Here is a 17,440-nt window from a genome sequence, read left to right on the forward strand (position 1 = left end):
ACATTTTCTTTTTGGAAAAATACCAAGTATGAAAGCTGTTGAGTTACCTTTGCAGTCTCCTGCTGTACAGCTGAGGTCACAACTTCCTCCAGCTCCTTCCGGGCGACCCGCGTCCGTTCCTGGAGAGCCTCATACTGCTCCTTGGCCTGATGAAGCCTCTCCCGGAGTGCTGTCAACTTGTGGGGGCTCAGCTTGGCCCGGTTCTCTTCCAGAAACCCTTCAATGTCTTTGACAACACTGGCAAACGAGGCGGCCCGATTCTGAATGTCATCCTGTAAATCCTAACACATGAACACAGAGATTTCAATGTTACTTCTTCTAAGACTGCCAAAGCACACAGATGGAACACCTGCACCAAACGTGTGTCCCTGACTATAATCTGCTTAAGGTTTAGGCCTAAACCAATACAAATAAAAACTTCTAAGATATTACTTTACTTAAGAAATTTTCTAATACTTCATCTCCTAAGCAAAATTTAAATTTCTAAGTAAATATTTAATGAAGATAGAAAGGAGATTGCCCACAAACATGATGCTTATTTTGTAATGAGTTATCCCCAAAGAGATCATTTTTCTATACAGAGGAGCTGACAATAGGATTCTAGCTGAGTCAAGCCTTGGTTGGTCCTTTATACTCTTGGTTATCACTCCTTATTCTTTCTTTTTTTTTTTTTTTTAACTTAACTCTATACCCAGCGTGAGGCTGGAACTTGTAACTCTAAGATCAAGAGTCCCATGTTCCGCTAACTGCGCCAGCCAGGTGCCCACCACTCCTTATCTTTAATGCAGCCCAGGAGGCCCAGTATGATGGGTCCCATCTTATCATTCAACTAACCTTCCTTCTGTTCCTTGCAATCCAACCAAACTAGCTTTCTTTCAGTTCTTGAATATGTTGTACTTGATCTTATCCCTACCTCAAGATGGATGCTCAGGCCTCTGACTGGAATATTCTCCTCCTTCCTCCACCCCTTCATGCATTAACCCCTACATGTTCTTCATTTTTCAGTTTAAATGACACTTCTTCAAAGTAATCTTTTCGAACATCCTAAACAAGATTGGGCCTGACTGCTAAATATTCTTGGGTAACCTTCCCTTTATACATGTAAGAGTTAAAGATTTATTTGATCAAGAGAAAGAGAGCGCACACGCGTGAGCAAGTGAGCAGAGCGAGGGGCAGAGGGAGAGAGAGAATCCTGAAGCTGATTCCCTGCTGTGCAGGGAGCCCAACACGGAGCTGGATCTAACGACCCTGAGATCATGACCTGAGACTGAATTAAGAGTCAGCTGCTTAACCAACTGAGCCACCCAGGTGCCCCTATACATATAACAGTTAAAAATTACATGTTCATTTTTGTGCTTATCTGTGTAATGTTTGTCTCTCCCACTAGACTCTAAGACTCTGAGAACAAGGATGTTTACTGTTATGTTGCCAGCACGAAGCACTGTGCCTGGCACATAGTAAGCCTTTATAAAGATTTGCTGAAGGAATGAGAAAAGTAGACTAACTCATACTGACCTTCAAGTCACTCTGGTTCTTCTGCAAAGTAGAGAGATCCTGCTGGGTGGCTCTACCTTGGTGGCCTGCCAATGTGCTTTCTGCCTGTCCTAGCCAATTGCAAAGATCCTCCAGTTTCTGGTGACAGGTATTTTGTTGTTTCTGCAGGGTCTAATTAAAATGCAAAGGGGCCAAGAGATGGTTAATAATTCTTATTTTACAAATACAAAATAACTCCCTGAAACATAAAACAGAAAGGTTATATCTTAAGGATGGAACTTAAGGATGGAAGAGTTGGTGAGAGACTAGAACAGGAAAAAGCACAGAAGTCATATTCAGAAAGCTCCCCTCATTTGGATTGTCTGTTGATCTGGGTCAATAATTTGGATTATATTCAGGAGTAATTTCAGATGAGAATGCTCCCAGGTTTGGGGTGGGAGTTCCTTTGCCAGACTGCTGTTATTAGCCCTGGAAATGGAACAGAGAGTCCAGATGCTCCAAATCCATTAAGTGATAACAGTGATAATAATAAATTAGTGGTTATGATCAATTCCTCCACCAGAACTGGAAGATATGCTGCATATTAAGTTAAAATACAGAAAATTAGAAGGACTGGATTAGGAGGAAAAAAATCAAGAATCTGGATAATTCATAAGCTAATCGAGCTTCTTAATAATTGAGCTGATTTTATAAATCAAATGTCTCACAAATGCAGATACCCATTAAATAGAATGATTATATGCCAGGCATGAGGGGCTTGGCTATTTTGAGAAGGAAACTGCCCAAGAATGGCAACTGGTTTAGTCCTTCAGGTGTCTACAATTGGTATCAAAGAGAAAAGCCAGGCCCATGGAGAGGGAGAGAATATGTTTCTGTGCCTGATCCTTTCTCCAAATCTCATCTCAGCTGCATGATACTGAAGCACCTAATTGAGCCATTGAGCATGATGTTTTTCTCCTGATCATCCTTCTAGAACCACTGTCCATCAGTTCTACCTTCTGATGGGTGTGTTAGTCACCTGCACTTACAAACAGGTGCTCAAATTGGCCCTCTCTCCCCCTCTTTAGGACAAATAGAAGGGATCTGGAAGAGAACTCCTAAGAGCTCTTCAGCTGTAAAACAGGATCTTCATGGGTTAGGATGTGTGCAGACTGAATCTGAAAAAAGCAAAGCAAACAAGTTAACACACAGACATACACATGCATTCAGGGCAAATATAGAGAGAAGAAGAGCATTTCTGACAATAACAAGGTTAATAAACATTGTGGAATTAATTATGTGCTCAGAGAGTGTTCACATGCAGCTCTACCACCTGCTGCAGCTCAGGGGCCTACCCTGGATCTGGGCTGTGCCTTAAAGCGGCTGAGACCAATGCTATTTCATTAATTATCCACAAACTACAACACATTATATACATTCCCAGGTGAGGACATTGCAAATTTTGAGATTTGGAAAGTAACCCAAAGGGTTTCATCAGTATTTTATTTCAATTTCAATACAGTTGGAACAACAAGCAGTAATGGGGGGTACATGGAGTTGACCAACTTAATTTCCACTAAGCCTAACTCAAAAGCTTCATTCGACTCTGCACAATATTTAATAAAGCCGACTCTGAGACAGATGGCTGGTGATAATGACATTCTCATATCATCTTGTTGAACTCCAACTTACAGCAAAAATGGCCTAAGCATCATTCTTGGTATTCTTAGGTTATGATGTTACCACTAATAAAATTATGTTGAGTTCTGTAAGAAGAGGATTGTGATGGATGATGGTACGACAGTTTGTTTTCAAAATGTTTTGGTTAATTTTTTTTAAAGATTTTATTTATTTATTCATGAGAGACACAGGCAGAGGGAGAAGCAGGTTCCATGCAGTGAGCCCAACATGGGACTTGATCCCAGGTCTCCAGGATCATGCCCTGGGCTGAAGACAGCGCTAAACCCCTGAGCCACCCAGGCTGCCCTGTTTTCAAAATGTTAACACCAGGTTCAACACACTGTCTTCCATAATTGAATGAGCACTGGGCATCAGTGTGAAGAAAGGTGCTAGAAGCTAATAATGATTTTAAAAGTACTAAAAAATTAACAGGACTCTGATAAAAATGTTGTTGTCGGCTATTAGAAGGCAGTCAAAGAATATTACTGTTCATCATGTGAAAAGCCCCAGAATAAAACTCACGTCAGAACCATTCTTCTCAAGAGCTCAGAGTACCTTACTGTTCCTAATAGCCCTCAAAAGAATGCTGAGGGAGAAAGGAGGAGAAATAAGGGCGAGGGATGTGACTTTCATTTGGAAGTCAGATTCAATGAGACACAGTGAGGGTCGAGTCTCACTAAAAGGAAAATACTTGCACATGCAAACACACGTAAACACACACATTCTCTCTCTCTCTCTCTCTCTCTCTCTCTCGCACACACACACACACACACACACACACACACATAAAACCAAAAACATAGCCAGAATAGCTGCCTCCTAGACCAGAACCAAACTGGCCTGGAACACATGAAATCTCAAAAATTGGTCAATGCAGGCTCCTAGAATCATGACAGATGGAGTCTGGCAAGAAATCTCAAGGATAGAGAAGATACCCCAAGAGACAAAGTGAGCCCAGCCGCTGGTTCAGTCTGACCTTGACCCAGGCTGCCTGCTCCATTTGTTGAAAATGGCCCTGCAAGGCATCCATCCGAGCTGCAGTCTGCTCCACCAGGTCCTGGAAGGACCCCTGCAGTTCATTCAGAAGCCTCAGCATCTGCCAGTTCTGCTGAGGGGACATGTCCTGGGCATGCTCAGAGATAAAGAACTGAGTGTCAAAAGCAAGAGCATCTAGCTGAGATTTCCTTTCAGCCATGGGCTGCTTCAAATCCTAAGTAAGGAAATGAAAATAAATAAATAAATAAATAAATAAATAAATAAATAAATAAAATAAAAACCTTCTAATTCTCTATTAAAGCAGAAGCTGTTGGCTTTAATCAAACAGTCAACATAAATAAAGAGGGGTTAATTTGCTGTATTTTTATGGATATTGATCATTTCTAGAGCCAAACCAGCACAGGAAAGCTCTCTCACTTCTGGTCTCTCCAAACTCTTCATATATTACCATTTGGTCTACTTTACTGGACCCTGATCTCCAAATGCAGTAAACTTTTAAGGTCTGAGATGGATCTGCTTAATTGTGTTTTCTTAGGTTCAAATATCTATTTGGTTTTGTCCAGCAGTGAGTTACTGGTAGGCCAGAAGTGGGGAAGTATTTCATTTATTTGTAGTTCACTAAGATGTGACTTTTAGAGTAAATAATGTTGCTTATACAATTTAAGGGTGAAAAGATTCCAGTCAGACTTTCTTACATAATAGTTATATATACATACCCACCTAAGCACTAGACTTTATCTGTTTTCAGACAATTAAAAGCACGCAACTTTCCCATAAACATTTAGAGATCATCAGCTATGTAACACTGGATACAACAAAAACAATTAAGGTATCTACATCTCTATCGCTTTGAAACTGAGATGGTCAGCAATCCTGCAGAGCTGACTGAAAGGTCTTCTTGGGTATTTATCATCAAGCTAAGTGTCTTTCTTCATCTGTGACTAATGGACTTGGGAAACTGTCATTAGGAAAACAAGACTTATAGATGCCTTTGGCTCAGGGCATGTTTCTGGAGACCCAGGATTGAGTCCCACATTGGGCTCCCTGCAGGGAGCCTGCTTCTCTCTCTGCCTATGTCTCTGCCTTTGTCTCTCATGAATAAATAAATAAATCTTAAAAAAAAAAGAGAAAGAAAGAAAGAAAGAAAGAAAGAGAGAAAGAAAGAAAGAAAGAAAAACAGAGAAAGAAAGAAAAGAAAAAGAAAGAAAGAAAGAAAGAAAGAAAGAAAGAAAGAAAGAAAGAAAGAAAGAAAAAAGAAAAAAACAAGACTTGGACTGTGGCTGTCTTCCCATAAGGGCATTCATAACTAGGAGAGAAAAAAAATAACTAGGGGAGGAAACCGTGTATGTATGACATGCTCTCTGTTTTTATATCATATGCTACATCACAGAAATTTTTTTCACTCTTGCTTTTTTTTTAATACTCTGTTAGTGAACAGATCAAGTCTGCAATTCACTTGCCTAATGACAGATTTGGAGGAAAAGGCATGAACGAAGATGGCAGGTCAACTCTTTCAAGACAAAAAGGGATGGGTGGCATACAAGAAGCCTAACCATGGACAAACCGTGTCTGCTTCTCTTAAGATGGGGGGGAAAAGTACAGGATAGAACAGAAGGAGAGGACATCTTCAGTTCTACTCTGACTTTAGAAGGAATTTAAGGAGTGTACTATCTATAGCAGGAGGTGGATTAACCAGTGTGAGTAATGTCTGATATTATCTTAAGTATAACCAAAACAAAGAACAATGTTGGGAGGGGAAAAAAAAAGTATCTCATGGTTTATTCTTTTCTCACTGACTTATGAAAAGAATCAATTAATTTAAAGCTTAAGAAGAAGAAAAGGGAAAAAAAAAAGGAAGAAGGAAGAAGGAAGAAAGGAGGAAGAAGAAGGAAGAAGAAGAAGGAAGAAGGAAAAGGAAGAAGGAAGAAGGAAGAAGAAGAAGAAGAAAGAAGAAGAGCCTCTCTCTAGATCAGGGGTTGGCAATCAACAGTCCCTAAGCCAAATCAGCCTGCCACTTGTTTTTGTAAATAAAGTTTTATTATAACACATCCATGAACATTCATTTATGTACTATCTATAGCTGCTTTCATGTTTCAACAGCAAAGGTAACTGGCAGCTACAAAAATGGTCCATTTGTGTATGACCTGCAAGGCCTAAAATATTTACTATCTGGCCCTTTACAGAAAGTTTGCCAAGCCATGCTCTCAATCATGGATCAACAAAGTCTCCTGAAATTGGCATGTGTAAAATTAGAAACAAAGGATGGATACTAGGTGCTCAGCTATAAAGACAAGATGAAGTTATAATAATAGGCCTTTATGCAGACTCTCCGTCAGAGAATAGCTGAAAGGAGAAATAACCATAATCACTGAAGCTCCAAGGGCATGATAACCTAAAAAACTAAACACAGCAGACTTTATTTCTAAAATGGAAAAATAAAAAATAAAATAAAATGGAAAAATCGGTCTTTTTTTTTTTTTTTCTTAAAGATTTTATATTTATTCACGAGAGACACAGAGAAAGAGACAGAGAAAGAGGCAGAGACGGGATCCCGGGTGGCACAGTGGTTTAGCGCCTGCCTTTGGCCCAGGGCGCAATCCTGGAGACCCAGGATCGAATCCCACGTCGGGCTCCCGGTGCATGGAGCCTGCTTCTCCCTCTGCCTATGTCTCTGCCTCTCTCTCTCTCTCTGTGTGTGTGACTACCATAAATAAATTTAAAAAAAATTTAAAAAAAAAGTTTAAAAAAAAAAAAAAAAAGAAAGAAAGAGGCAGAGACACAGGCAGAGGGAGAAGCAGGCTCCTAGGAGGAGCAGGGAGCCTGACGTGGGATCTCCACGTCTCCTGGATCTCGCCCTGGGCTGAAGGTGGTGCTAAACTGCTGAGCCACCCAGGCTGCCCAAAATCAGTCTTTCTTAGAAAGACAGGTACAGATACTGGTTTGCCTCGCAGGAAAATAAAATTGATGTAACACCAAGGACAATAAAAATGCACTTGAGGATCGGTGGAGAGCCTACCTCATACTGCTGGAGACAGTGTCTCAGGCTGTCAGTGTCGGTTTCATCGTTATATTCCTTGCTGTTCAGAAGAAGATTGGTATCGCCAACCCAGATTCTCAGATCTTGAAGTCTGCCTTCTAGCTGTTCATACTGACTTAACACTTTAGTCTAAGAAATAAATGGCAAATTAGATTATGAAAATCTTCAAGCCTCCCCAGACTTTGTGAGCCTTTGTGAATAAAAACAAGAAGCAACCTTTTTTACTTCCATGGCACTCTGGAGGTGTAGTAGTCTGGAACTCCAGGTGTCACTCACAGAGCTGAGGGACTTCTGAAGATTCTTGGCATCTTTCTCTAGAGCCTTCAACAGTTGAGCAGGGACTTCTTGAGGCTGGCTGATGATAATCTGATTCACACACTCTAATTCCTGATTCACCAAAGTGGACAGATCTTTTAGCTCCCTGTCTAATACCTGAGAGGACAAAGTGGAGTTACCTTCAAAATCAAGATCAGAACTCTTGCTAGTTAGGAATCAGCTGCAATGTGCAGCGGTTTAGTGCCGCCTGCAGCCCACTGCGTGATCCTGGAGACCCAGGATCAAGTCCCATGTCAGGCTCCCTGCATGGAGCCTGCTTCTCCCTCTGCCTGTGTCTCTGCCTCTTTCTGTGTCTCTCATGAATAAATAAATAAGTAAATAAATAAATAAATAAAGGAATCAGCTGCAAACAATATTCTATCACCCCATGCCTACAGCTGCTTTTCAACTTATGTTTTTATGTACGTTCGATTGTTTGTTTGGTTCTTACCATCACTAGTTCTTGAGGTAGGCAGAATAGATATTATTTCAGATTTACAGAAGACATGCCTCAGCATTCGAAAATGTTATTTTTAATTTTATTTTATTTTAGTCTGAGGTCACCCACTTCAGCAGTGGAGCCAGGACTGGGATTCAGGTTTCCTGATTCAATCTAGTGCACTTTCCACTACAACCTGCTGCCTCTTTAAGAGTGTCATTATGCCATATCCAATATGACACAAAACAAGTCAAACAAAAGAACGACTCTTCTGGGGCACTTGGGTGGTTCAGTCAGTTAAGCGTGTCTGACTTCGGCTCAGGTCATGATTTCAGGGTTCAGGGATCGAGCCCTACGTTGGCTTCCCTACTATCTGCTCTCTCTCTCTCTCCTGCTCTGTCCCCCACCCCCACCCCCCGTGTGTACTCTCACTCTCAAATAAACAAATAAAACATTCAAAAAAAAAAAAAAAAAAAAAGAACTCTTCTACTCCAAATTCCAAGGGGGCAGAACCAAAAAATATAAAAATATCCCAACTCAGCCTTCCCACTCAACCAGTCTATGATATTCTGATCCTCGGCAAAGAAGCCAGAAATATGCTATGGCGGTTCTGGGCATCATCCTCACCTGCCCTTCAGCCGCCCTACCCAAGGCCGTAGGGTATTGGATATTGAGAGACTACTTAACTTCTACAGGCTGTTCTCATTGTGACTCCAATCTGGTGACAAGTCTTAATCTCGGTTGACAGAAAGGGCTCCTCTTCCTCCCCCTCAAGCTGTCTGATTTTATGTCCTTGGGAACCTCATGCCATCCATTATCATTTCTTCTCTCCCCAAACTTCAAGTTCTCCTTTTCTATTGGTTCCTCCTTATTGGCCCCAAAATCCACTAAAAATATTCCTCTTTCAATGAATGCATCTCCTCCAGCTAGTATCCTACCTCTCTCCTCGCCTGTACCACCAAGCTTCTGGAAAGAATGATTTACATTCATTGCTCCGATCTTCCAACCTCCCATTCATTTTCACTGCAACTGTGTTTATAACCTACAATTCCACTGAAACTGTTCTTATTAAGGTTACCACTGACTCTCGGCACTAAATCCCCCTCAGCCCTCACTCAGTCTCCCAATTGGATTTACTCCTGCTGTAACTTCCCCCTTGAGTCTCTTCTGCTTTGGTTTTGGTGACACCAGTGTGTCCTGATGTTCTTCAGAGATTTCTAGTTTTTCAAATATATTTCTTTTTTTTGTCCTTTAAATGGTGGTATTTCCTTTCTTTCTTTTTTTCTTTTTAATAATTTTTCTTTTTTTAAGTAGGCTCCATGCCCAGGGTATATCCCAACATGGGGCTTGAACTCAAGAACCTCAAGATCAAGACCTGAGCTGAGATCAAGAGTCAGATGGCTTAACTAACTGCACCACCCAGATGCCCCTAAACATGTTTTTCTTCCTTAAATAGTCTCTGTTTCCTTCAAGCTGGTGGGCCTGCAGGAAGTCTCTGGGAACCCACCTTGCCCTGACACAGCAGATCCTGTAGCTCTGCCAGGTTTCGGTCAAGAGGCTGAATCTGTTTGGTCCTCATTTCGATGTCTCGTAATAGAGAGAGGTAGGATACCAGCTTCTCATCATGTTCTAGACAGAGTTGCCGGTTAAATACATTCTGTGGAATCAAAAAGAAAACTCACTCAGATTAGACATTCTCCTTTAATTCTGCCTTTAAAAGTAGGCCAGGTCTTATTCACAAATAGAAATTTTTACTACACACAGGTGGAATGAAATGAAACATGTTGTCCCAAATCAATAGTCCAAAAAAAAAAGTGATTTTATTAACTTTCCCGGAGAGGCTCATAATTACCAATCCATAAGCACCGTTTTAGCAAAACTTCCAAAAGCTATTTCAACCACAGGTAGCATCACTCTGGTAGTTCATACTAGCTCCAATGCTATTTTCTAATTTAAAAACCTTGCACGTTTCAGAAAGACATTCTACCTAATTTTCTAACAACAGTGTAACAGATGGTAGTAAACTAAGTTATACCTTAGAGAACCCTCTAGTCTCCCGAAACTGTGTGTATGCACACAATTGTACATACTGTAAACTCAATATCCAGTCAAGAGTTTTAGCATTAAACTAGTTAGATCTTAAAAAATATGTATACAAACACGCCAAATGGGAAACTTACTTTAGTTGTTCTGGAGGGCTCTAGGTTTACACCTTCATTTCCCCTTCCCCCAGCTGTAGTCGTGAAGGGAGTCTGTTCACCACCAGGGCTTTCTCTGAGCTTTTCCAGTGGTGTCTTCTCAGCCATCTTCAATGTAGGGTGTATGTGTGGTACTGGCTTTTCTTCACTGGTCTCTGGGATAGTGGGACTAATGGTGGCATCTTGTTGCCCTGAACTCTCTTTTTGAGACACATCTTTGAACAGTTTCTCTGGAAGAACGGACACTAAGTCTCTGGGAACACCCTGAGCTGCTATGCCTTCAAAAGATGCTGCTTCTACACCTGTAACTGTAGAGTTTGACCTTTCTAGAAATTTCTCTCCCGTCATTTCCTGAGTTGTTACTATGTTAGATGCAAGAACTCCACAAATTTCACCATCACTTCTGTTGTCCTGATGATGAAAGTCCTTTCTGTCTGAGAATTCCAGATAATTGATTTCTTTTGGGTCTACTGTAGAAACTGTAATTTCTTCTAACTTAAGAGTTCTTGTTGAGTCAAAATGTAGCTCCTGGTATGACCTTTCTTTACATCCATCAGAGGAGCAAATCAGATCTTTGGTTTCTTTGGTCTTAAAAGTAACACAAGAATCTTGAAAAGAGTTGGTCTCCAGTCTGATGGTTCCTTGGAAAGGCTTGTTTGTTTCAGAAATTTGGGATCTGCCTGCAACTTGAGCCTTTCTAACTGATTCCTGGGAATGTAATCCTTCAGGTCTTGGGATCGTAGAAGAGGATGGTTCACTCTGGGCCCCACCAGTAATTTGGGATAAATTTTCTTCTTGTTTTAAGGCTAAGGAGAGGCTTAGATTTTTTGCTTCTCCTTCACTGACCTGATAAGATTTGGAGAATGTTAAAGCATCCTGATTTATAGAAATCCCTTTGGGTATCATTGGGGAAGAGTTTTCAGTTTTACAAATAATAGAAAATCCCAGCTTTCTACCAGCTTCTTCTCCTTTTTCATTTATGGTTATTTCCACAGGTGGACTCTCTACATTGGATCCCTGGTCAGCTCTAATGATGGTTTCTTGATTCAACTTTTCTTCAGAAAGAATTGGTTTGCATGTTTTGACACTTTCTTCTATTATCATCTCCCTCTTCCCCCTCTTACTTTTCTCGCTGGTATTCATTGGTTTCTGCATAACCTGCTCACTCGGCAATTTGCCTGAAGTTTCATAATCTGATTCTTGTACTTCTGAAATAATTCTTTCCTGGTTTTCTCCTATTTCTTTAGGAACTGGACCTGATATAGAATGTTTCATATGAGAAGTAATTTCTCTGTGGGCCCCCATGTTTTCCTGCTCTTCATTTGTGTTTTTTTCCATGTCATCACTAGCCACCTCTTTGAGTTTAAAATTACAAACTTCCGAGTGAGAGAGTGTCACCAAACCTTGGCCCAACGGTGTACCTTTATGATGACCAGGAATTATGATACTGACAGATTCTTCAGCATCTGGAGAAGCTCTCCTTTTATCTTGAGCCTTGCATTCTAATTCCTTTAATGAAATATCTCTGCTCTTTTTGGCCTGCCCCCTGTCAGAAACTCTTGTTTTAACCTTTCCTTGTGCAGACTGACTTCCAATCTGAAATAATTTCTCACTTGCTCCTTTACCATTATTCATTCCAGCAGTCTGATTACAATCAATTAACATTTCCTTTCTTAGAAATTCCTTTTCTATTTCACATACTTCAATTCCATCTTGCTTTTCAATCTGAGCCCTGTGATCACAGGACTCTAAAGTATCTATCTGGATCATAGTTGCCAGCTCAGGACTAATAAGTCTTTTCTCAACAGCTTCCTTTAGAGTCACTCTCTGATCATTAAATATGTCAACAATTCCTCCATTTACTACCTGATGAGACGCAATAATTCTGACCATGTTTTCATCCACTAATTCCTTTTCCAAAGCTGATGCTAAAGTCAGTCTTTTCCCTGTGGTAGTATCTATGATTCCCCCAGTATTTGCCTGAGCTTCCAGAACCTTCAGTGTAGATAAAAAGTCCACTTTTCCAAGCTGAGTTGCTTGAGACAGTGTTAGCACTTTGTCACTAGCCTCATCTTTAATGCCTGAGAAGGGAATTACTTCTAGATATCTCTGACCAGATTCAATATCAATCTTACATTTCTTTACTAATTCTGAATAAGGAACTATTCTGCAATTCTCAGGATCTACAATCCCATGCACCATTCCTGAAGACAATATTGCTTTATTACTTAACAGTCCTTCTTTTTCAGCTTCTGCCAAGGTCAATCTCTGGCTAGAAATGAGATCCACAAAGCTTCCAGTCAAAGCCTGAATTTCTTGGATTTCTCTTTTCAAGTCTGGGGTAACAAGATCTAATTTTATGGCTTCCAGAAGGGAAACAGTTTCCTTCGTTTCAGGATGAAAAAACTGACAGACGCTTAAGTTCTCAGCTTTTTTGAGTTGCTTAGCTAAATCTTCATCAATGATGCCATGTTCAAAGGCATTATCAACAGAAAGTCTCATCCCAGATATATGGTGAATGATACCTCCATCTACCACCTGCTTTGTCAACAACCGAATAGCCTCCTCTCTCTCCAGAAGTCCTCTGTCAATGGACTGCATGATTGTTAAAGGAGCTTTGCTCTCAGGGTCCATGATTCCAGTTGTCTCCATTTGCAAGCTAATAAATCTCTCCCTCACTGCTTTCTCAGCATCTCTGCCTTTGGAAGCTTTCTCCAGATTTATAAGCTCTGTCTGGTCAGCACAGTCTACCAAGCCAAGATTTGAGGCCAAAGTCACCGAAACCTTTTTGCCTCGTTTCAGGTCAACAATTCCACCAGTCACCACCTGCCCCTCTAAAATTCTGGAGGCTGTTTGTGTGTCAAGAAGTCCAAATGCAACTGCTTCCTTCACAGAGCAGAGTGTGCAGGTACGGGGGTCTAAGACTCCACTAATAGCTTTCTCTGCCATGAGGACATTATGTAACAGTTTCTCATCCATCAGACCTTCATCAATGACTTCTTCAGTGGTCAAAGACTCGCAGGTCTGAGAGTCAAAAAAGCCCCGAAACATGTTCAGTTTTCCCATAAGTTTCACAGCAGTGTGACTGGGCACAATACCTCGGGCTATTGCTTCATTTAGTAAGAGCTTCTGACCTGTTTTTTCGTGAATGATACCACTATCTAGTAATTGTGCAGATAATGTATTTAAGGTAGCTTCCTGGAGCATTTCTGAAGGATGACTGCATAACAGAGAGGGTTCATGACCATTATCTTCTGCATCTGTCTTTTCTAATGTCATCATCCTACCACCTACAATGTCATGTCCTTCTGGATTTTGTTTATGGTCATCTCTACCCGAAAATGTTTTACTTAAGTTTTTCTTTTTGTCTAGAGTAGGAATATTCATGTTATTTTCAGACTCTAATTTTGATTCTAAATTTAGCATTTTCTTTCCCTGAAATTGTGACTTTTTGCTTTGGGGTTTTAGGAGTGGCCTTTCACTTTCACCTGGAATTTCAATGTCAAGTGTGTTTGCTTGTTCTGTCCAACACAGAAAGGAAGTCTTTCCGGGAGTCTGCCATTCTTCATTCAGTTTCTCAACAGAAAAAGGATCTCTGCCTGCCGCCAAGGTCACATCTTCAGCTTCCTCAGTGGGTACTATATGGAGAAATCTCCTGCTAACATTTTCCCTGGTAGACATTCCTATTAGTTCTTCCTTTTTGGTATCTAGCAATTGTCTTTTTAACTCTGATTTGCCTTTATCTAAGACCATCAAAGTACCAACATTTGGATTTCTCACTTTTTGTTCCCCCACAAATAGGTCTCTTTGAAAGTTCTCTATTGGGGAAGCTTCAATTTCTACAGTGGTCGTTTTGCCCTTTGCTTCAGCACAATCTGCCTTCTTAGGATATTCTTCATTCTGAAAGGAAGCCTGGAACTCACGTGGCTGCCTACTCGGCCCATCACAGAAAGTTTCTGTGGTTTTGACATTTACCGATTCTTGTAATCCCTCAGGAGTTTCTAGTCTCTGATGTCCAACTTCAAACATTTCTGGAGGACCTGCCTGATGTTCATCTCTTGCTGTCAGTGTCTCTATCAGTTTGTTGTCTAACAGGAGCAGCCTCTGACCATCCCTCACATTGATATAGCTGTGAGTCATCAGCTGAAACAACAGCTTTTCACTCGGGCTTACCATGCCCTCTGTCTGGCTCTGGCTGCGTGGCAGACCTACTGCTCCAGGATTAATGTTCAATTTGCTTCGTTCTGAAGAATCTGCTAATTGCATGTGGGGCATCACATCAGGTATGCAAACTGATCTTAAGTTATCAACAAGATCTTTGTCCAACATACCATCTTCTACTACTTTTTTCCAGGACCAAACCTCTGTGCTTGCTGGTAGAAATAGACCTTTAATATGCTGTCGGCCACTAAGGATTTTATGAGCTAGTTCAGTAGACACAAGACCTTGTTCCAAGGCATCTGTGATTGGGAGGATCTCTCCAGATTCAGGCCACAGCAACCCCATGAACGACCAAAGGGATTCCAGAATCACAAGGGCAATCTTAGCAGCTACTAGATCATTGTTCACGGCTTCATCTATGGTCAGCCTATGCCCAGTGACCGTGTCTATGATGCCTCCTGTCTGAAGCTGCCTTATGAGAAGAGCACAGGCCATGTCTTGGTCAATCAAATTATGTCTTACAGCCTCTTCCACGGTAAGTCTGTGTCCTGTTCTTGGATCTACTATGCCACCAGCAAAAAGCTGAGCTTCCAGCAGCCGGACAGTGACCTGCCTATCTATTAGGCCTTCCTGAACTGCACGGAAGATGCTAACCTTCCGGCCTGATTTCAAGCTCACCATTCCCCCTGCCAATTGCTTGACAGGCAGCAGTTTCAACCCTGAGTCCTGGTGAACAATACATCTCTGCATCAGATCCAGCAAACTGACTTTCTCAGCTGTGTTGGGGTCTATCAAATTCTTGGATGATTTCAGGGAAGACTCTAACACTGAGTGAAGCCTTGCAGAGATGAGGCCTTGGTGAAAAGCCTCCTCTAGGTTAATGCAGCTCTTATTAGGGGAGAGATGGAAACCTCCAGCTGCCAGGTGAGCTTCTAAAACTTTCAGCCCAACTCTCTCACTGATTATTTTCTTCTCAATTGCTTCCACCACAGAAAGAAGGCCTTTGCTCTCAGTAAGCCTGCTTATTAAGGACAGGACATCCTGTAGCTCTTGGAACTGCTGGTACATCTGGGGATTAATGAGGTTTCTGGCTAGACCCTCCTCCAGAGAGAGCTTCTCACTGGTCTCAGGGGCAATGAGGCCAGACATGATAACCTGGGATTCCAGGAGCACAAGGCCTGTGTCTTGGTCAATGAGGCCCTTTTGCATGGCTTTGAAGATGGGAAATATCTCCACTGTGCCTAGGTCAATCACCCCAGCAATTGCTCTGCAACCCTAAAAAAAAAAAAAAAAAAGAAAGAAAAAAGAAAAGAAAAGAAAAGAAAAGAAAAGAAAAAGAAAACTGAATCAGAGAAGCCCAACTGCTTAAAGGATTCATTTAAAGAACAACAGTTTATCAAATTCTGACCACAAGAAGAACCCAGCGTGGGATGAGCCCCAATGTGTAGGAAACACTCTAAAGCCTGGCCGCATTAATACTAAAACAGAATTTGTCAAAACCACAGAATGTTGAACATGGCCAGAAAATCACAGATTACTTGACTGATGGTAGCATTAAGCATATCTGAGTGACAAGCTCTACAAAGTAGCAAGCAGTGAAAGTGAAAGATCAACTACTTCTAAGACTCACTACACAAAGGTTCCTCTAGAAATACACCAGTTCCCCAGAAGTGAGAAGTCAACTCTATATAACAACTTCTCAATGTTGCAACCCACGCAGAAGACTCTTGAAATAGTACTTCCCTGCTAATAATGAGTTTGGCAGGACTAGCCCACAGGATTAGAAGAAAGATTCAAGCAGGCCAGTAGCCATACAACAGGTGTGCATCTCTGTAAACAGCCTAGTGTGTAGTACTCAAGCAGCTGCTTTACAATTGGGGCAGTCATAGTTGATGGCCATTGCTAGAACCTCCCAAGGCAATGACCCTGAGTTAAATTAGTTCTGGGAACTGGAAGTAGCAAATCAAGGAAGGAACAGACTGGGGACCTTTGCATCTGGAACCACTAGCAACTTTTCTTCTGGTCCAGGCTATCATGGGCAGTTACAAGTACCATGCTTCCAGATACTGTTTTTTGGGCACTTAATAAATTTACTGAAGGCAGATATTTAATCCTCACAACAATCCTATGAAAGCAATTATTTTAATCTTTAGTTTGCAGATAAGAAAATGAGGCACTGCAAGGTTATTAGATAACTTGTCCAAGATCACAATACAAGTGAGTTCAGAATCAAATCAAGTTCTGAATCTAAGTCTTGTGCTATTACTACTGCCTCCACCATCAGATCCAGAAGAGCATGAAGGATAGATGATACAGTTGAGCTGCATCATACACAGGAGTTATAATGTCCAAAGTCTAGGAAATAAGGCAAATCTTACACACTGCCGAAGTGACCCTTGCAAAAAAAAAAACCCTAAAAAGAGCTCCTAAAAGAATTCCTTTTTTGAAGCCTTTAATCACAGAATGATGGTATTCTGAAATTAAATCATTCAAGTGTTTTGCCATTTAAAATACTTCTATTATTGTCAACTTTCTACCTCTCCTTGTTCATGTTCATTATCTTTATTTTCTATAAATGATTTTGTCTGTCCCTCTTGAGTCAGTATTACTTTCTGATCCTTATTTATTTCTTGAGCTTATCCATGGAGGATGTTGTTGAAGCAACTGCCAATCACTTCCCTGCCTCCTAAATAATGCATTTTATTCTGTCTCAGTGAGAGAAAGCTCTGCAAAAGCAGGTACTTCACCCATTCAGTGTCTAGTAACAGTTGCGGCAGTTCAATAAACATTTGCTGAATTAATAAATAAATTGGTAAATAGTAAGGAAATCCTTAAAATCCTCAACCTATGTGCCCCTCAATTTTAAAGACATGCACCAAGGATTTCAAATTCAGTTAGTCACATGCTCTAAGAGACAAAGAATTCAGAGCAAATGAGAGGACACGTTTGGTTCACATCCCCTTTCTCACTATATTTGTTTAAATAATGGAACAACAGAATTTTGCACACTACTTAAAATATTATGTGTTGTTCCCCATCCCCCTTCTGTGTTCTGATCTAGAAAGTAGTTCAACTTGTACTAAGAACCTACCAAGTTCTAAGAACCTACCAGGTATCAGTTCTACGGAGACTGAAGGGAAA

General features: G+C 41.0%; 1 protein-coding gene across 28 annotated transcripts in view; it reads right to left on the bottom strand.

Moving 5' to 3' along the window:
* The window catches only part of MACF1 (microtubule actin crosslinking factor 1), a 337,622-nt gene that overhangs the window by 110,540 nt on the left and 209,642 nt on the right, over nucleotides 1-17,440 (bottom strand). For 26 of the 28 annotated variants that reach the window (XM_072723761.1, XM_072723759.1, XM_072723760.1 and 23 more), the window contains 7 exons: nucleotides 10,121-15,574; nucleotides 9,448-9,597; nucleotides 7,403-7,618; nucleotides 7,166-7,315; nucleotides 4,130-4,363; nucleotides 1,516-1,665; nucleotides 48-281 (listed from right to left, as the gene is read on the bottom strand). In XM_072723761.1, coding sequence (XP_072579862.1) covers nucleotides 48-281; nucleotides 1,516-1,665; nucleotides 4,130-4,363; nucleotides 7,166-7,315; nucleotides 7,403-7,618; nucleotides 9,448-9,597; nucleotides 10,121-15,574 — 6,588 coding nt within the window. The remainder of the gene's footprint in view (nucleotides 1-47; nucleotides 282-1,515; nucleotides 1,666-4,129; nucleotides 4,364-7,165; nucleotides 7,316-7,402; nucleotides 7,619-9,447; nucleotides 9,598-10,120; nucleotides 15,575-17,440) is intronic. The other 2 variants (XM_072723758.1, XM_072723772.1) reach the window with 2 other exon arrangements.

This window comes from Vulpes vulpes, chromosome 10 (genome assembly GCF_048418805.1).
Source record: "Vulpes vulpes isolate BD-2025 chromosome 10, VulVul3, whole genome shotgun sequence".
Classification (NCBI taxonomy): Eukaryota; Metazoa; Chordata; class Mammalia; order Carnivora; family Canidae; genus Vulpes; species Vulpes vulpes.